The 21,916-nt window shown below is 31.8% G+C and overlaps 1 protein-coding gene across 2 annotated transcripts in view; it reads left to right on the top strand.

The window, feature by feature from the left end:
- CSMD3 (CUB and Sushi multiple domains 3) overlaps window positions 1-21,916 on the top strand; it is a 1,311,859-nt gene that overhangs the window by 1,131,630 nt on the left and 158,313 nt on the right. The window contains exons 33-35 of one of the 2 annotated variants that reach the window (XM_038555366.1): window positions 15,783-15,896; window positions 16,386-16,481; window positions 18,037-18,240. In XM_038555366.1, coding sequence (XP_038411294.1) covers window positions 15,783-15,896; window positions 16,386-16,481; window positions 18,037-18,240 — 414 coding nt within the window. The remainder of the gene's footprint in view (window positions 1-15,782; window positions 15,897-16,385; window positions 16,482-18,036; window positions 18,241-21,916) is intronic. The other variant, XM_038555367.1, reaches the window with a different exon arrangement.

Genomic DNA, 21,916 nt, shown 5'->3' with positions numbered 1-21,916 from the left:
ATTACACAAATATGGGGTGAGTGCCAGGAAAGTAGGTGCTGTAATACACAAAGAATCTCAAGTAGTGGAGAAAAAAAAGGTATTTAAACTGAAATTTCAAAATAATGTAAAAACTTATGGAACCACAATAAGCAGTAGATACCACCAAGCATATTTGAGCAACCCTTCATTCAGTAAATTCTGAGGTAATGGTAGTGAGTATTCAGCTTCTCTGAGCTGAGTCTTCAAAGAGACTAGACATTAGCTAAGAAAATGAGACAGTCTAGATACACAGTGTCAGAGAAGTTGGAGGAGCAGAACATAACTTTAGGAGCTATAAGTGATAGCATTAGTCTATGAAGCTTGGCTTCATAAGCATACAGGAAGAAAGGGTCACAGAGTGGCCAGAAACCAATCATAGAATGGAATAATTCATTTTTTCAGCTTTTTACCTAATTAAAACAAAACAAAACAGGATATGTGATTCTATTTAGCTCCTTTGATGCTAAAGATCATTTCTAAAAATGTTATAGAAAGTTTGCAATCAACAAACCATCTATTGAAATGTGAAATTAATTTTTATGTTTTACATACACACATGCCAATTCCCCAGTGTTTATTTTATTTTTATTTTTCTGGATATTTTTGCCCTTGATATGCTAGAACTAAGCAACCACAGTCATTTTTTTAGAGTAAATTGTCAATGATTTGGAATCATTCTATTTCACTTTACTTCATGTCTCCAACCCTATTGTACTATATATTCCTTCATTTAAATGGTATCAATATGATAGAGCACTGATTATAAGGGAAAGAAACAAAATTTGACTTAGTTCAGTTAGTCTATCCTATGTAAACTCCTGCGTTGTTTATTTCTGCTTAAAATTTAAAAAACTGAAAGAGTCCAAACTTTAGTAAAGGCTTGTTTTCTTATCTTTTTCAAAATTACAGTCATAAAATGAAAATATTCCTCCATTGCATCTTTCCTTTTTGTATCATAACATTTATTTTCTTATTTTGAACTTTTTACTACTATAATATATACATCATTATATAATTACACAGGTTATATATACTATTGTACATATTTTGTATGTATAAACATATACACACAGTTCAAAAAAGGGAAAATTTTCACTGTATTTTTTTCTGGTCATTATTATCTATTATTCACTTTCTGACTATTAATGAAAATAGTTTTATCATATGGAAGATGGAATGTGAAAAAATGATCCAGTCTGTGTCCAATAGACTTGATACACCATTGTTTACTACAGTGATTAAAAATGAGTGTGAATTTAAGCTATACAAGTTACCCTTGGGCTGGTCTTGGGGCCTTAGTTTCCTCTTTCTTGAAATAGAGATAATAGCACCTACTGGTCAAGTCATCATAGGTAAAACCTGACACAATACACATAAATCTTCTAGCACCTTAAGTATGGATAGAAAATGAGGCCCAAAACAGTAACTACAGGCTTCCTTTAGATTTTTTTTCATGGCTCCTCTTTGCCTTCCACTGAATCTAAATGAATTATCTAATCCATCAAATAGTCCAAATTAACCTGAAAGAAAATTTGGTATTCACAAATTGAAGTCAGAATATTATTTAACACACTATATCCATCATCTCTAAGTATGAAAAAAATATAAAATAGAATTTGAGAATTAGAATTAAAATTTCTAATAGCTCTGATTCTCAAATCTTTACTTAAAAACCACATGCAACCCTCTTACAACATATAGTCCGAAGGTTTTCAGAGTCTCTTATTTACTTCGGAATATCATATGTTAAAATAAGTTCTAATGGTCCCATTTTACATGTGAATTATTTGCTTAATGGTTATTGCCAATTGGGGCCCAGCACCATTTAACTATAAAGATTCTCTAACAATTAACAAGAAATAAAATTTAGTTATTTATAGCAGAATAATTGTTATGCAAGAATCATGAAAACAACAAAATTCTTACTACATGAAAAAGAAATAGAAGAATTGAAACGTGAAAAGAAATAGAAAGGAGTCTTAAAATCTCCATTAAAAATAAGATTTTTCTCACTGGAATAAAAAGAATATTCCATTTGTATTTTGGTGCTAATTATAATGGCTTTGTATATTATTTAACCTATACCTAATATAAAGTGATTCACGTGCCCAAGTATTTTATGTCTTTATATGGTCTTAATTAATAATGATAATGTAATTATAAATTAATTTTTAAATATTCAGTTAAGTGTGTTACTAATTATTCTTTGTTATGGTAACTAGAAACAAATTAGTAAATAGTTACTATTTTTGAAGTCATATTTTTTAGCTGTCTTTGTGTGTACCACTAATCAGAGCTCTGAACAGTTAACTTTTCCTACAAGTAGATTGAGAAGAATGGAGGCGATGCTATTTTAGCTTGTTTTGCATTCAGATACAAAATGATTAATTTTCAACCATTTTTTCATTGAAGACAATCCAAAACACATTTTTCACACAACTTCTTTTAAAAGCTAAATGCTTTATACAGGTCTATGAATAGTTTTTGCACAGTAAGTAAAAAGCTTTTTTATATTGTAATGTGAGATATTTCCATTGGAATTATAGCTTATTAAGTAACTTAGAATATTTAAAAGGACTCTGACATATCTAGACAACCCAAGAAATTTGAATACAGTTGTCCCCCTTTATCCACTATTTTGCTTTCCATGATTTTAGTTACCTGCAGTGAATTGTGGTCAAGAAGCAGATGATCCTCCTTCTGAGGTATTGTCAGAAAGTAATTAATAGTTTAATGGTACAACACACCTGCGTCATTCACCTCAGTTCATCTCATCATGTAGGCATTTCATCATCCCACATTATCACACAAGAAGGGTGAGCACAGCACAATAAGATATTTTGACAGAGAGAGACCACATTTATATGACTTATTACAGTATATTGTAATAATTCTATGTTATTTTTAGTTATTCTTGTTAATCTCTTACTGTGCCTAACTTAAACTTTATCATAGGTAACATTGTAGATAATATATGTATACTGACCTACATAGTCAATAATACTGTAACAACTTTGTATAGTGACAGATAGTAACTAGACTTATTGTGGTAACTGTTTCATAATGTATAAAATTTTGAATTACTATGTTGTGACACAGTACACCTGAAACTACACTTAATATTTTATGCCAGTTATTCTTTAAAAAAAAAAAAAAAAGGAATCAAGCAGTGTTTTCCATGCAGGTGTAGTAATTATATTATTTATGTCTAGAGACTTTGACCTTTCTTCTCCCAGGGAAGTCCCAAATCCTGCTGGGTGTTTCTTGTTATTATAATTGGAGCTTAGAATGCATTTTCCTATAGGATAGTTGTTCTAAATCATTCAACCTTTTTGTACTGCAGTTACCTCATTTGTAAAACAAATATTATGAAATATCTTATACAGTTAAAATATTCTGTTATTTTCATGAACTACACTGATTTTAGGTTAAATTGATCTTGTAAGTTAATCTGAACACTTATCATTTTTACATTGTTGTCATGAGAACATGCATTTTAAAATCTTGACAGTCTACTAGTAATACCTTTGAACACAACTCATTCATAGGTTGTAGATTGGCCCAATGTGAGAGTAGAGAAATACATGTCTCCACTGACCCTTGTATCACTAATTTTCCATGAGATCTAATTCTTTGTTAACAAAAGTCCACATCCACAAAATGAGATTTTATTAATTCAATGGAGTGTTCCTTAACATATCTATAAACTTTCTTAAAAGGAACTAAATTGATATTTATGTACAAAGTTCTGGGTCAGGAAGCAGATATCAATGGATTTATACATCCACCACAAACATCGATTGGTTCATCATTTATCAATTAGTGATGTTAATCCAAAAAAATTTTATATGTGCACCAAGTGAAGGAAAAAAAATAGTCTCAAATTTCTTTCAGCCTTGTCTGTATAACTAAATGATTTTCTAGTCAAAAGTCTTTATATAATAAACTGAAATTTATCAATATTTATCAATATGTCTAGAATTTCCATTTGTAAGTTTGTCAGCAACAGTACAGAATTTTGCACACAGTAAATAATAACTAATTCAATAATAGTACGGGATTTGGAATGAAGTGTGGAAGAATATTAGATGCTTTAGATAATGATAGTGATGTTGCCTAAAATCAATGATAAGGTCAACTAGAGAGATGGCAAAGATCTTAAAAGAGCAATTGTGAGATAAGTTTCTTTATTTGTACTTAGAAGAAGAGTAGCTCTTTCCAGGCTAGCATAAAATATTTTCTTTCTTTTATTATGGACAATATAGTTTGAGACTATTTCTGAAAAGAAAAAAAAATAATTGTAGAAGTAGTCTTTTGGAGAACTGAAACAATAAATAAGACCAGTTTTCCCCTAGTTGAGGTCAGCATATTCTTTGAATAATACATATTTTATAGATTTGTTTCAATAACTCATTTAGGCTCCATTATGCCTGTAGTTATTCTCTGAGGAAGGTTAAAGATTAAAAGAATATTTGTAGCACCTGATGATTTGGACTAAATGAATGATAAGGTGTTTCCAAAATTGATATGCTAGTATTTGATTGATATTCCTATTTGTTTCCATTGTTAAGATGACTACTATTGCTACTAATCATCACATTTGGTAGACTTAAAAAAATAATGGTTAATTTCACTTATTTATAAAATTGTATATTAATACTTTTTATAAGAGATTTAAAAAGTCACAAGATATGGTGTATGTTCTTTTATGCATATGTATGTGTGTGTGTATATATGCGGGTGATATTGTGTGTATCACACCTGTGGGCCAAGATGCTTTAGAGCTTCATCTTTACAACAATCCTATGGAGTGGGTGTTATTTTGTAGATTAGGAAAAAGATTCAAAAAGGCTTACTAGCTTGGTGAAGGTCACACAACACTAAGTAGCAAAGCTGGTCAAATCCAGGTGTGTAGAACTGTAAATCCCAGGTTCTTTATGACTAACATTTTATTTTGTAAATGTTTATGAGAACAAAAGTCACTTAGATCCTTCCTCTCCTTCTCCTCTTCTTCCTCCTCCTCCTTTTGTACGAAAAAGGTGGTTTTATTAAAGCATAGGATAGGACACATGGGTAGAAAGAGCTGCCCCTACTACTCTTCTGAATTCTAAAATCTATCCCTAAAAAGGGCTAAGAGTCTACAGGACATATAATACCTTATTCATTAGAAGCACTTTTTCTTTTTTTTTTTTGAAAAAATGTGAAACTCTTTAAAATTTTGCCCTATGATGAACCCCTCCATCTGTCATCCTAAAATAGATGTAAATTTTGCCAATTAAAGAACTCTTAGGCAGTAGAACTTTGAGAGTTGAGGGGTTCTGGGTGCTGAGCCTGCAGTAAAGGCACGGCATGCGTAGGAAGCAATATGCCAAGTGTAAAGAATTCACTGAAAGCAAGAATTTGAATCCAGACTTAATGCTGAATTGTATATGAAAATCCCATAAATAAAACAGAGAAACAAAATGCTCTGATTGAAATGGGATTTTAGAGGATTAGGAACTGAATCCACATAGTGGCACTCTTACCTCCAGAGGTGTTCTGCACAGAAAATCATTTGCTTGTAGTAGCTTCATCAAATTAACTCTCAACAAAAACTAGATGACAAGAAAATTTTGATCATTTGACTTTTATCCTACTTCTATCTTCCTGCTTTCAGAAGACCTATATTTTTCCATAAGTATATGATATCCAAAATAAGATGGTACTCAGGGATTTCATACATTGGAAGAGACTTTAGTGACATAAACCAAATGGAATATATGGATCCTGTATGGATCCTAAGTTAATCAAAACAACTATAAAAAGTACTTTTTTGGAGGGGAGAAATCATGAAATGGTTATTAAATGATAGAAATTATTATTAGTTTTATTAGATAGGGTAGTTATTCATGGTTATTTTTTAAAATCCTTATCTGTTAGAAGTAAATATTGAAGCCTTTATGGGAAAAGGGTAGGATATTGGGAGTTGCTTTAACGTATTTCCAGGTTGATGATATAGGAGAGTTGGAAGAGAATAAATGAAATAAAATTGGAAATGTTCATAAGTGTTGAAACCAGATGGATGGGTTCATGAGTGTTTATTTTTCTATTCTCTCTACTTTGTATATGTTTGGAAATTTCCATAATAAAAAAAAATCCACTAACTTATGTTATAGTCCACATGAGAATGTTTTCCTGACCTAAATCTGTCTGGCCTAGTTGGGATTTGGCAGACATACTCTGCCAAATGAGTAGAAAAAAGACTTAGGAATGGTTAAAGGAAAATACTTATCCAAGTTGAAAGTGAGTTAAAAATAAAAGTGCTAATAAAATATTGTAACACTTTAAACTTTTAATTTTGCGTTCCAGTTTTAATTCTTTTAAACATGCAATAGAATTGCTTATTGTGTTTTTCTTGATTTCATTGCTTTCTGAACACCAAATTAATTTTCAGCTATTGGGAAATGTTACAATTGCCAAATTGCAGATAAGCTGCTGGCTTCCCTTTGAATAGATATTTGTTCCTGAAACAATTAAAGAAAACTGAACTACATTTGCTATAAGAGGGTTTTTTATAATGCTCATAGGTTTAAAATAAGTTATAGGATAGGCAGTTTGAAATTTTGATGATGAGCAAATGGTCACAGTATATACAGCCAGCCAGAAGCCTGAAACTAAATATTATGGGTTTAGTCAGTAAACCTAGCTTATAGATCAGCACAGGATTCACAAAGGAAATTGCCAATAGGAAAATAAATCAGGATCCTGTTTACTGTTATGAATTCAAAGCAGGACAAGATTTCTGGAGCTACTTAGTTACTGGATAATTAGGTACCATGGTCAGAGCCATGATTTTGTTTTTTAAATAGCATCTTTTCCTGATTATTACAAAATTGCAGTAACAAGCTTTTGGTATATTTATTTTCAGAGCCATATGTTCTTCATGGTAGTCTGTGAGCTCCTGCTGAATGTAGCACTTCTAGGTTATTTGCTCTAGGGCAAGACTGGCCCCAGAATCTATGGTGGAGGCAAGCTTCTTTGTAATTTAAATAGTCCCTAGATAATTAGTATATGATTCACATGGCTTACCTTAACTAAAATGCTTCATTAGTATAAAGCACCTCATTTTGAGTTAATAGTTTACTAGTATTGTACTATAATAATAAACATAAGTATTTGGAATCTGATATGAAGAAAATATAAAAGCTCCCAAAATACTGATGAAATTCTCAATTATTATTCTATCAGTTAATACAACTTCTACTCAGACTTTTCCAGTGTTAAGATGACATTTTGAAAATAACTTGCACACTAATTTGATTTGGGACTGATTTTAAATGTTCTGCCCTTTGGTGCTTTTGAATAAATTGTTATATTTACCTTTATACATGTATATTTTTATTTCATAAAATCAAGGTTTTAGTTGGATACTTGTAATCACCTTAAAAGAGAATGCTTTTATTTTTTTTATTTTTTTATTTTTTATTTTTTTATTTATGATAGTCACAGAGAGAGAGAGAGAGAGAGAGGCAGAGACATAGGCAGAGGGAGAAGTAGGCTCCATGCACCAGGAGCCCGATGTGGGATTCGATGCCGGGTCTCCAGGATCACGCCCTGGGCCAAAGGCAGGTGCCAAACCGCTGCGCCACCCAGGGATCCCAAGAGAATGCTTTTAAAATCATGAGGTATCCAAGTGGCATTATATCCCAAAAGCAAGTTTGGAGCTTTTTAAATGATAAGTAGTTTCACAGAGCATATAGAGAAGAGTATTGTATGTATATGTTACTAATTGAAAATGGAAGCATTCAGCATACATGGACATTTCTACAATATTGTCTTGAAGTATTCATATGTGATGAAAATATGAGGCAAAATTCATATACAGGTAGCCAAACCTTTTGTTATCTTATGTCACCAACGGTAATTTTTTTATGCTTCCACACACAATCAGGTACAGTTCTAAATACATCTTTGCTTTGAATCTTATTTCTATTTGGCTGGTAGTATGAGTGCATGTGTGTGTTTTCTCCTGTGCCATGTTGGTGAGTAAAATGCAAGCTGAGCAAAACACAGGTGACTTCTTTACAATTTTTTAACAGAGCAACTAACCAACTATCTAATACAATTAAAATGAGCCCTAGAATACAAAAGAATGCATAGATTTTCAAAAAGGATAACAAGCATGTTGAGAATTATTCTGAGATCTAATAGGAATTTATGATATTTTTATTTTCCTTTTTCTGCCCAGCCTCCCCTCTGTGTAGAACTATTTCCTTTGTGATGGCATTTCAGTGATTTTGCAACAAAGGGGCTAGGACTTAAGATGAAGGGAAAAAACTAAAACTAAAGTAGAATGCTCTCACACCTTATTCCCTTTTTCTTAGCCTATATAGAAAGCTGCTGATTACATTTTCATATTCCAGTCAAAAGGATAGAATGTAAAATCAAGTAAACAGAGAAGTGCATAGCCATTTTGAAATCGTTAAGACATATGAACCTTGATAAAAATGGGTGGAATGCTCTTCTTAGCCAATTAGCTCTACCATTTGTTCTAAATAGGCATGTATGGAAAGGCGAGTATGAGAAAAATATGCTATCTAATCTCGAAGGTCAATTAACTTTTGCCGCTAACCAGTGAATTTTCATATTAAATTAGTAGCATAGATATTTACAAAGCTAAGATACTAATAGTCATAACTAATACTTCTTGATATATTTCTGGCACTTGTTCGGAGTGTTTTACAAGTATCAATGTATATAATAATTCACATCAGTCCTACGAGGTTGGGTATTTTTATTACTCCCCATTTTACAGATGAAGAAGTTGAGGCATGGAAAGGTGAGGTAACTTCCTCCTGTGACTCATCCTAGAATCAGTCCTAGAGTCTGATTCCAGAACTCGACCTTAATTCTTCATTTGCCAGTTTTCATTTATCCTTTATTAGGGCATTTGAGACCTGTAGATTTGTGATTTCAAAGCATTAGTCCTCTCAAATCTGCTCAGTGGAAGTTGCTGGCAATCTGGAAGCTGCTTTATCCATTCTGTCATAAAACAAATAAATCTTGTCATTTAGTGCATTGGCACCATAGTGGATAAGATCCCACCCATCTGACTAATAGAACTACCACTGCCCTAAGAGACCTATCTCCCTGATTACATCAAAGCAAGTCGGAATGAGACCTCAATTTGCCACAAATTCTTAGACATTTTCATTTTACCATTCGCCACCTTAAACAGAAATGGTTAGATCGATTCCTTTAGTCATGATTCCATCTGAATCTGAGGGTTGTATTTTTTTTTTCTTTTTGAAACTAGTGTACCACTGAGATACTCTGTGAATTATTCCTTCCTGAGAGAAAAAAAGAAATTGACAAAAGCAAAATTAAAATCCTTCTATATTTGCATAAACTCAATATTTATCTTTGATTGAATAACTCCAATCCTAATCACTGAATAACATCAATCATGTCCATGTTTGTTTTATTATCCTCATTTAAAATTAGTTGCTAAATCGGTAAGCCTCTGTACAATGAATGCACTAATATTTTGATGGCACAAGAATTAAGTGCAACTCCTGCAAGTTTCTGACTTGCTTAGGCAATGGTGGAACATTGCAGCAACAGTTGAGAGTAGAGAACTATTTATTTATATTCTAAACAAATGTGCACTCCTCTGGGCTCTAACCCATGTAGTGCATGATGTCACACTTTGGGCATCCACTGCACTGTTTTCCACAAAGATCCTTCTTGAGGGACTGTTGGTCAGCAATGTGCATTCTAACCGTGCAGCCATTTTATTGCTCAGGAGTTTCTTTATGCCATCCTAGGCACCCTCTCATCATTTACTGACTTACATTTGAAATGGCTAAATTAAGCAGAATGAAAAAATCTCATGAGTTAAATGAATATGACTAAAGAAGAAATGAAAGAGTTGGTGCAAACTAAAGAAACAAATGTTCTTTGAGACTTAGTTAAATGAACATTTGTATCATGCAAACCATCTCAGTAAATGGAACCTCACCTCTCTCTGTCTTGGTTGAGTAGAATACCGTAAAAATTATATGTCAAATAAACCTTGCATTATCTACAAGAAAAATAGACAAACACAATGTCCTCTCTCATTATGAGTTTATTTGCTTATGGGTGAGCAAATGAACTAGGACAAAATTTTAAAGTTGGGACAAATATTCTATCAATCTGATCTAAATTAGGGTTTTTTTTCTCTAAGTGATTTAAGCAGACTATTTAAGTGACTTCTAAATCTAACTTGTAGGAGTGCCTGGGTGACTCAGTCAGTTATGTACCTTTGGCTCAGGTCATGATCTTAGGGTCCTGGGACCCAGCCCTGAATTGGGCTCCCTGATCAAACAGAAAGTCTGCTTCTCCCCCTGTTTGTGCTCTTGTGCACTCTCTCAGGTAAATAAATAAATAAACAAACAAACAAACAAAATCTTTTCAAAAAATCTAAATTGTAAATTAAAAAAAAAATGACATCTGGAATACCTCCTACATGTTGTCCATTAGAGGTAGGTAGAGGTCTTGCTTTTAAGAGTGGATTAAATGATTAGCACACCAATGATCTGCATTGAAAGATGGCCTAACATACCCTGTTGCCCTGTTGTTGGTTTACAGTTAATTTGGTTTTGATTTGTATTTCCTGATGGCCAGTGATGCAGAGCATTTTCTCATGTGCTTGTTGGCCATGTCTGTGTCTTCCTTTGTGAGATTTCTGTTCATGTCTTTTGCCCATTTCATGATCGGATTGTTTGTTTCTTTGCTGTTGAGTTTCATAAGTTCTTTATAGATCTTGGATGCTAGCCCTTTATCAGATATGTCATTTGCAAATATCTTCTCCCATTCTGTAAGTTGTCTTGTAGTTTTGTTGTTTCTTTTGCTGTGCAGAAGCTTCTTATCTTGATGAAGTCCCAATAATTCATTTTTGCTTTTGTTTCTTTTGCCTTCATGGATGTATCTTACAAGAAGTTGCTGTGGCCAAGTTCAAAAAGGGTGTTGCCTGTGTTCTCCTCTAGGATTTTGATGGAATCTTGTCTCACATTTAGATCTTTCATCCATTTTGAGTTTATCTTTGTGTATGATGTAAGAGAATGGTCTAGTTTCATTCTTCTGCATGTGGATGTCCAATTTTCCCAGCACCATTTATTGAAGAAACTGTCTTTTTTCCAGTGGATAGTCTTTCCTGCTTTGTCAAATATTAGTTGACCATAAAGTTGAGTGTCCACTTCTGGATTCTCTATTCTGTTCCATTGATCTATGTGTCTGTTTTTGTGCCAGTACCACACTGTCTTGATGACCACAGCTTTGTAGTACAACCTGAAATCTGGCATTGTGATGCCCCCAGCTATGGTTTTCTTTTTTAATATTCCCCTGGCTATTCGGGGTCTTTTCTGATTGCACTGTTGGTGGGAATGTGAACTGGTGCAGCCACTCTGGAAAACTGTGTGGAGGTTCCCCAAAGAGTTAAAAATAGAACTGCCCTACGACCCAGCAATTGCACTGCTGGGGATTTACCCCAAAGATACAGATGCAGTGAAACACCAAGACACCTGCACCCCGATGTTTATAGAAGCAATGTCCACAATAGCCAAACTGTGGAAGGAGCCTTTGTGTCCATCGAAAGATGAGTGGAGAAGATGTGGTTTATGTATACAATGGAGTATTCCTCAGCCATTAGAAATGACAAATACCCACCATTTGCCTCGATGTGGAGGGACCTGGAGGGTATTATGCTGAGTGAAATAAGTCAATCGGAAAAGGGCAAACATTATATGGTCTCATTCATTCCGGGAATATAAAAAATTAGTGAAGGGGAATAAAGGGAAAAGAGAGAAAATGAGTGAAAATATCAGAGAGGGTGACAAAACATGAGAGACACCTAACTCTGGGAAATGAACAAGGGGTAGTGAAAGGGGAAGTGGGCGGGGGTTGGGGTGACTGGGTGATGGGCACTGAGGGGGGCACTTGATGGGATGAGCACTGGGTGTTATGCTATGTGTTGGCAAATTGAACTCCAATACAAAATATTTTTTAAAAAATTAAAAAAATTAAAAAAATTAATTGGATAACTTAACATCTTTCTATAGGTAAAGGTAAGCTGCTACCTGAATGACTACAAATAGAGTTAATGGGGTGTAAAAGGAGGACTTTTTCTGGACCAGTTGGCTTTCTGACCCCAGCTCAGTTTCCAGGACATCACAGAAAGAATAAAAAATATTACTTAGATTAATAAACTGTATTCGAGAATAAAATATGTGGAAAATAAGAGGCTCAGAAGTAGTTCAGACATAACAGATTATTTGCATAGACTGATTTGTAGGAATATTTTACATGTTTATTTCCACCTTATTAGGTTTCTATTTTCTTCCTTTTCCTAGCTTGCAATAATACACACATAACACTATAAAATTGATTTTTTTTTATAAAATGGATTTTTGACAAGGAGTTAAAACATTATTTTTAAGATCTATCCTGCTTAAGAAAGGGGGGAAAAAATCACTTAAGTTGGTGTTTTCCTTAAGAAATAACTTAGTGTTTATAACCTAGTCTCAGAGCCTGAGAACAGAGCGCTTTTGATATTCACATGCAGAACTCCAGAGAAAGGGAAAGAAGCCTTGGAGCTGAGATGCAGAAAATTCTGTCTCTGTTGGAAACTAAGAAAAAGAAGATAGAGGGCTCTCTAATCATTTCAGGAAGTATAAAACCCAGACTCTGAGGTTAATTGTAGTCCTAGAAATAAAAAGATGGTCCAGTCATTAGGTTGAGGTTCTAGATCAGTGTTAAATTTTGTTTTGTTTTGTTTTGTTTTTTAAAGAGGGTAACCACGACTCCCATGCAAATATAAGTAAACATGTATCAATTTTTTCACATATCAAAAATTTTATTTAACTCAGGAATTAACATACACCACAGACCTCCAAAACACTGGTGACCCAGAAGGGTATGCTAAAAAACATTTCACTTACCAAAAAAACAACATTCAGTTATCTTTTGATCCATCTTAAAGTTTTTCGCAATTTTTTCCTACAATAGGCTCAAGCATGCAAAGGTTGCAGTTGGCCATTCAGAACATTTTAGAAGCAGAAGACCTACTACTGTGTGCATAAGAAAACTAAATAAAGCCATTTATGGACAGCATGGAGAAGCAAATACAAGGTTTACCATTGAATTCTTGAGATTTCTGGCTGAGAAAGATTTGGTTCGGGCTTGTAACATAATTTAGTGAGGCAATACTTAACCGTGGTAATGTGTAGGAAATCAGATCATGATGCAAGTGTTCTTGATGTTTCATACTACAAAAACGTATTCAAAATGTATTTAAAATTTTTATTTTTCATAAAATGCTTTAGAATACTCTCAGAATAACTTTTTTTTTTAGTAATAGAATAATAGAAGTTGTTTTAAATTTGAGATTTCCATTGGCTATGTTAATGCAAAGTTAAAAAGTAGTAGCTTACTAGTAGTTAATAGGTATTAATGAGGCTAGATTGAACACTACATTCCCTCCCCCTCTACCCTTCTCTGTTCTCTCCACTGTCACTGCAGAATTAGCACAACAAATTGCAGGCACAAGTTACCAAAAACCCTCCAAGGACACATTCTACAGTTTTCATTACTTAACGTGATGCAAATACTCAGTGTTAATGGCTTTGTTGTTAGAAGTTACGCTTTCAACATATCCAGTTCACAAGTGACACAAAGTTCTGGTCTACCTGTAGAGAAATAAGAATTGTAAACAAGAGGCCTAAAAACAAGGGAAAAATTGTTTTTCCTTTTTCCTTAGAAAAAGCTCTTGGAAAAAATTAAAAAAAAGAAAAGAAAAGAAAAAGCTCTTGGATGATTGTTTTTTGGTCTCTTGAGTTTTTTTTGTGGGGGAGGGTTGTTTTGTGTTGTTTTGTTTTTTTAGATATTGTTTATAATGTGGTAGTTTGCTTGGGAATTGGGCTTGTTTTTAATGATATGTGAAATATTTTGGCAGAAACAGTTAAAGGATGTTGAGTTTTAGTGTTGTTGTTGTTTTTCTAATGTGTTCCCAAAAATGATAGAGAAAGAATACTTTATCTACCAAGAGCCTGATTGTTCAGTGTTTTTAGCAAAGTGCTTATGATTAGGCTAACATGACTTTGGGGTGGGGGGTAAGGGGACCCTTGAAAAGGCAGTGGTAACATCTGCATTGTGTTAGAAACTTTTAAAGACAAAGTTGGAAACAGATCAAACGCCAATCTAAACAAATGCAAAAAAGAAAACAAAAACTTTCTTAAAATTTTTTAGAATATTTTTGAGATGGTTTGGGATTTGGTGGACCAATATATGGATCTTTTAAAAAGATCTGGACTGAAATTTCATATGGCTTGTAAATGATAGACTATATATATCTGATTCGATAGAAACATAAATTTGTTTTCATGACTTTTAAGAAATGTTTTTGGGAGGATTATTTATGAAATATAGCACATCAATGTTCAGGAATTGTTCAAAGCAACAACTCTGTATCTGTATTCATTTTCCTTTACTTCACAAAGAACTGGACTGAGATCACCAGCTTATTTTAGCAAGCAAAAAAATGTAAATCTATCTATCTATATATATATATATATACACATTTATACATATATATGTATATATATATATTTGCTTATAGTATTATGTGTGTGTGTTCATATGCAAAACTCAGCATGTTTCATATGAATTAGTCTGTCTTCAAAGGATCACCAAAGGATGACCATAAACTTGATTTAAGTGTGAATGATGATGAACTTTTAAAATATATATATTCATGCAATGTATAGTTTAATTACAGTAATGTGATTTTGAGTTTATAAAAGTTACCTTGTTTTTACATTATTAAAGTTTAAAAAATCACCTTTTAAACCCCATATTTTTTCTATTCAATAAAATGTTTTAAGGATAATTCTTATTACATATTTCCTTTTTTAAAAAACACAAAGTATAAGCTTATCTCTGCTTTGGATTAGGTTCTTTCTTTTAAGTTATATTTTCTATCATTTCTACACATGTGAAGTTCACATATAATAGAAGGAAAAGCACAAAAAGAACAAACATAAGTATCTATTGATATGTACTTCAGATCTGTACTTACTATGAGAAACCAACCATTTTGTAAAATTTTACATCTCCGTTGCTGAGGAATTATGTATAATATTTATTTTGGCAGAATGTTAACAATGTTTAGGAATCATTTTTAAGTTACAATGTGAACTAAACACTATACTTAAAAAGTATCTTGCTGATACTTTTCCAGTGAAACTATTACTCATAATGGAACAGGATTTTAAAGGCAATCTAAAAAAGAAAAAAAAAAAATCCCCCTAAATTGAAACATTGTCTATCTTATAGAAAAGAGGAGAAAAAAATTAGAAAAAGAGAAGAGAGTCACAAAGTGAAAAGAATCAAACTACCAATGGAAAATCAGAGTTATTCTAATGTATTAATCACCAACCTTATGATGACTTCTTATCTAAAAATAAATGTTATACTCATTTAATTTATTTTTTTAAAAAATAGTATTTTAAAAATTTTATTGCTTTTAGGCTATGGTCATTACCTTTATGACCTGAAATACATGTGTTAGGCATACCAACCAATTGGCACCTACCCTCTTTTAAAGGTAGAAAAAAGATGAGTATTATATTGTAATACTTTGTTCTCTCTCTCCTCCTCTTTCTATTTTTTTTTTTTTTTTATTTTTTGTTTTCGTTTTTGGATGGTTGGTGATTTGTTTGCTTCTCCTGGTTCCTGTTGATCAGTGGTGTTTGGCCAGTTTGTATTTTTCCAGACATCACTCCACGATGTTGTTGAGGTGTATGATGGGCCAACTCAGCAATCTTCTCTGTTATCTTCCCTCTCAGGATCCCATTCAGGTATCCTTTACTAGAACTGCCATGCATCAGTTATTGATTAAAGACTGACTTTGATTGGTATTATAGTGAAAGTTGAGATTTATGTCATCCATATGAGAAACTGAAAATAGAATCACTCTTTATTGAAAACAAAATAGAAACACGATAGTAACTCAAATGCTTGAGAAAAATATTACCAACTATTTTTGGGGATTGTAATCAAGTAAATATAATATTTAGACAGTCTGTGGTATTTAATGTAATATAAAATATTTAAGGATTATTTTTTAAATGAGACAATATGTATCAAACTGTAATTAAAGCCTTCTGGTAAAAAGGTTGAGATTGAAGCTGAACCCAAAGAAAATATATTGTCAGAGGTAGGATATATTAAAGTACTTTGATAGAACATAGATTAACATTTTCAAATAACAGTGTAAATTAATATAATTTGTTAGGTTTACTGAATGAAATTATTTATGATATCTTAGTGTTTGTTTTGTTGAGTAGGAGAATCACTTCCACTGAGTTCAGGTAATCAGATCACAATTCGATTTACTTCAGTTGGACCAATAACAGCTAAGGGATTTCACTTTGTTTATCAAGGTAAGTGACCCTGTAGCCTAGAAACACACTAAGGAATGATGTCAGTTTCTTCATGCTATGTTCAGAATTATTAATGATGAGATCCTCATAACCATATAGGAGAGATCAAGGTTGCGTTTTTTTTTGTTTTGTTTTGTTTTGCCCTGTTCCCTCCCCCATCACTAGAGCACTGTTACTTTGACCAAAGTCATAAGTGACCTATTGCTTCCATCATCATTCTCAAGTATGATTTTCCTTCTTTCCAACATATTATTCTAAAACATTATTTTTTTTTTCTGACAAATCTTCACTCTTTACATATTCTATTTTCCCCATAGTCTAGCATTCTAAATTAAAAATGTGTAAAATTTTGTGCTGATGTATTTAGACATGCAAGGAAATCATTATTCCATTCTAAAATTTTAGTTTCTTATTCTCTCAGGAGATTTCAAACTTTCTTCATGGCTATTAGATTTTGTGCACAATTGAAAGTTTGTTTACACAGATTCTTCTCACCTTTTATAGACAAGCTTCCACATTATCATTAAAATATTAAGGGCTATAATTTGAAACATTTTGTTTTAATTGTGTATGATCATGTGGTAGTTATTCTCAAATGTATCTGGAACTTTGTTCTTAAGACATTTATAAACATATGTGATTTGATACTTTTGTTAACTCTTTTTATCCCATTTATAATGTTGGCTATAATATTTTACTATTTCATTTTTAATAGTATTCCTTCATTAATCAGTATATGATATTATGAATTTAAAAAGGCACTATTACAAGTCACATAAGAGGAATGAATCTATTTGGAATTCATCATGTCATTTTTTGGGCTGTTGTCAAACTCTTTAATTCCATCTCTATGTGTTTTAAAAAGAAAAAACATCCTGTTATCATTCTATTTTACTAAACAAACAAACAAAAAGTCACAATCAAATGACATACCTATAAAGTCTAAAAACAATTTCAAATTTGATATTATGATTATTAAAAACTTCTATTGTTGTTAATCTGTCTGACTTCTATTCTACTTAGTCTTGAACATTGCCTTCATCAATAACAAATACATTTTGAACAACTAAGTTTGTGAACACGCTGTGAAATCAGTAAAGTGTTTTTTTTAAATCTATGAAACTACTGAAAAATAAAAGGTGGCATAACCTTATGTAACCTGACAATGTTTCAACTTGGTATCCCAGTTTAAAAAGAAAAAAATATATCTTTCAATTATCATCCTATAAATTGAAATACCTAATTCAAACTACTTTGTTATAAGTTTGGTAAAACAAAAAAATAAGGAAAAAAAAACTTATGATGATGTTAATGTTGTTTAAAGGATCAAAAGTAAAGTGTTTTTTTAATAAGAAATCTTGATGACAATAGCAGTATTCATTTTAAATTGTATTCAATTCTGAATAAATATAAACTTTTAGAAATTTATTCAAGATGTTAATTTGAGTGCAGATAAAAGAGAAGACTTCTTTGAAATTTGCTTAAATAGTTACATTTTGAAATTTGTATTTCTCCACCAAATATGAAATTAAAATCAACAATTATTTGTATACAGCTGTTCCTAGAACAAGTTCCACACAATGCAGTTCTGTGCCTGAACCAAGATTTGGAAGAAGGATTGGCAATGAATTTGCGGTTGGTTCATTGGTTCTTTTTGAATGTAATCCAGGATATATCCTCCATGGATCCATAGCAATTAGGTGTGATACAGTGCCCAATTCTTTGGCCCAATGGAATGATTCCTTACCTACCTGTATTGGTGAGTATATAAATTTAAATGCTTTGTGATTGTGTATATTTATATAAAAATTAGTTATCTTGCATTTATCAATAATTTTATTTTAAATCTAATAGTTACGCATTAATTTTTAAATTATGTCTTTAATTAAGATGTACCTAAATATGCAAGCAAATGTGGATATTCTATGCAGCTCAGATGTAATGTGATCAATGAAAAATATTTTGTGTTGACTTAGCTGGATAGTTTCTTCATTTATTGATTTAGATGTATGAAGGTATAGGTACATGTTGACAATAAAACAAAAATTGAATGCTATTAGTATGGGATTATTGATATAAATATCTCTATAATTTTATGCAGAGATTCCTATGCCAATATGTAAAGAGTTTATGTATTGTTTAAAGATCTCAGAAGGGATTTTTTGAACATATTCTACTTTGGCATCAAAAGAATTACAAAATATGCATTAGAAAATAAATCTAATAAATCTAATCTGTTTTTTTTCTTTTTTCTATTAGTTATAGATATGTGTAAAAAATACAAAATAAGGGATATTTTTCAGTCTCTCACAAGTCTAAGTAGTAACACTTTGAATGAGTAGAGTATAAAGTGTTAGCCAGAAATCTAATTGTTTAAAAATTTATTTTTTCAAGACTGTATCCCATTTAAAGTGGTAAATAGAATATACACTTTCTTAAGTTATGGGCTCTTAACCCTGGTAAATTATATGAAACAGATTAAAACATTTACTAAGCCATAAAAAATTTGAATTTTATATATTTCAGGATCATTACAATGACTTTTGTTTCTTGTAGAATTCCATAGATTTGGAAAAGGTAGGTTAGGAAGTTTATCTCTTCTCTATCCCAAGGGCATACCTGGAAATTATTTTCTTTGATTACGTGGTATTATATTATTTTAAAAAAGATTTATGTATTCATTTGAGAGAGAGTATGTGTGGGGTGGGTGGGTGGAAGGCAGAGGGAGATGGAGGGAATCTCAAGCAGACTTCCACTGAGCAGGGAGCCTAAGGCAGAGTTCCATCTCAGGATACCGAGATTATGACTGGAGCCAAAATTAAGGGTCTGATGCTTAACCAACTGAGCCACCCGGATGCCCCTGATTATATAGTATTATATTAAAAGAAGAATGCTAAAACTTAATCTCAGGTTAAGAAATAGCTCTTATGAGTTGAATTCATTAAAAATTTTTTTGGTAGGTGATTTAGAAAATAAGAATTTTTTTGAAAAGAGATAAGCAAATTTTGTTTTTATTTTAATAATCTTAATTCCAATTTTTCATAGAATGGGACATGATTGTGTATATACATACATGAAATATATACACTTATAAATATATAAAATATATTTTATTTTTTAAAATGTATTTTAAATAACACATCTTGTCATATCTGAAAAGAAATTATGTGTATCAGTATGTTTTATTTTTAACTTTTAAAAACATATTTTACCATATTTTAACACAGATTTAGCATACTGTTAGTTCATAGTTCATTAAAATAAATTGTATTTTAAAATTGTGAATCAATATATTAATTACTACTGAGGAAGGAGTAAAGATAAAGTCTGTTTAATATGCATTTATAGAACATGTAATTTATATAGGATATATCTGCTCTAAGTTTAATACATTTTACCACCCAAATAAGGACATTATTGATAATTTTGCTGTGAAGATGGTATAAACTAAGGCTATTATAAACATAAAGAGAGGATGGATGGTCACTTGGTCCTTCTAGGAACTTGATATCACCAGCCCCAAAACAGATATACCCTACTGAAATACATTTTTGACAATTAACAAGTATAGGAAAACAAATCATTTGGAGTTAATGTTCCTTGTATTTTTTTTACCTAGTGTAGAACTAGGGTTAATGGAACTAACAGATATTCCCCTTTCTGTGCTTTCATACTCTCATAAAGACAAAGCAGATAATGTTTCTTCTTTTGAGCACAATATATGTTGACTTCATACTCTTATAAAACAATAATAAATAAATTATCCTAAGCTAAAGGACCATGAGCTGAGAGAAATGTTCTTATATGTCTGTGCCAAAATTAGTCATGCAATATGCATAAATTGTAAATTACATTGCTTTAAATCAGCTTAATAATTGAAGACAGACACATGATAATAAATCTCTTCAGCCTCACAATGGATTTTTTTAATATTTCTCTCTAAATATCAGGAATCAGTCGTTATTTCTGTCTCACTTTTCCTGGTAATTATTTACATAATTTATGTCACTTTTAGTTTATTTATGTAGATATTGAGAGAAAATATCAGTACCATATGACAGAAGGTAACTAGGTAAGTAGCTATCTTAATTTAGTTTCATATACATGATGAAAATTCCTTGAAGATAATAATTTATTATAAAAATAGAATATAGTGACATCTGAAAGCTCATAAACTAGCTCATTAATCTTTAAATATCATTGAAAAAATTCATTTATTGCTCTAGTTTGCATGCTAAGAGAACCTATATATGCAAAGAAATTTAGTATAAATCTATAAATTACCCCTTAAAAGTTCTATTTGTATATTTATCATGTTAATATACTAAATAAAGGAGGAAAGTTGTAAGGAATCATATAAAACGGAGTAAAATCCCCATAGCTGGGAATCATAGGTTCTCAACATAAAGGTTAAGTCTTGTGCAATAGTCTTGTACTTTGACCTTAAACTGGGATGTAGTGAGTTACTACATGATCCTGGAAAATTTACACAATTTCTGATTCTTAATTGCCATATTGTTAAAGCAGGAAAATAAAAGAATTTCCCCCATTGGTTTATTGTGACTATTACATTATTTGGCATAGTTCTTGGAGCCCTGTAGGTAGTCAATAATTAAATTGTTTTTGTTGTTGCCAAATCTTCCATCAAAGAATCACGAGAGAAGACTTTAATTCTAAAAGTATTAGATCTAGAATATAGAATTATGCAGTGCCGACAGAAAGCTTGATATTATTGATTCTCAGTTGTTGATATGTTGTTTTAGTAATACTTTAAGTTAATAAACGTGAAAATTATCTTCCACAGAAGATTTTTTGCATTTTAAAAAGGCTAAAAATATGGACTCCTATCATGTTTTCCAATTCTAATAATTTAGAATTATTATAATGTATAGCCCTTTGAATATAATACTTTTTTGCACTTAAAACTTTTAAGAAAGACAGTGGAAGAAATAAAATGTTTTCTATTTTTTTTAATTTATTTATTTATGATAGTCACAGAGAGAGGGAGAGAGGGAGAGAGAGAGAGACAGGCAGAGGGAGAAGCAGGCTCCATGCACTTGGAGCCAGATGTGGGATTCGATCCCGGGTCTCCAGGATCGTGCCCTGGGCCAAAGGCAGGCGCCAAACCACTGCGCCACCCAGGGATCCCTATAATGTTTTCTTGAGAATCATTTTCTTGAGAATAATAGTAATTATTTATTAAAATATGCTATTTTGGAGGACTGAAATTCCTTTTCATTAGTTGATACATGTAAGGACAAAAAGTTGAAAGGAGCTGTCTTAAAACAATAGGCATATGTTCATGATTTGGTTTGTTCTCATTGTTTGCAAAAGTATAAAATTAAAATAAAGTTAAAATTTAAACAGCGATGGGGCACCTGGGTGGCTCAGTTGGTTAAGCATCTGATTTGATTTTTGGCTCAGGTCGTGAGACC

This window comes from Canis lupus, chromosome 13, assembly GCF_011100685.1.
Source record: "Canis lupus familiaris isolate Mischka breed German Shepherd chromosome 13, alternate assembly UU_Cfam_GSD_1.0, whole genome shotgun sequence".
NCBI lineage: Eukaryota > Metazoa > Chordata > Mammalia > Carnivora > Canidae > Canis > Canis lupus.
Note: the sequence above shows the minus strand (reverse complement) of the source record. Positions and strands in the feature narration are given on the sequence as shown.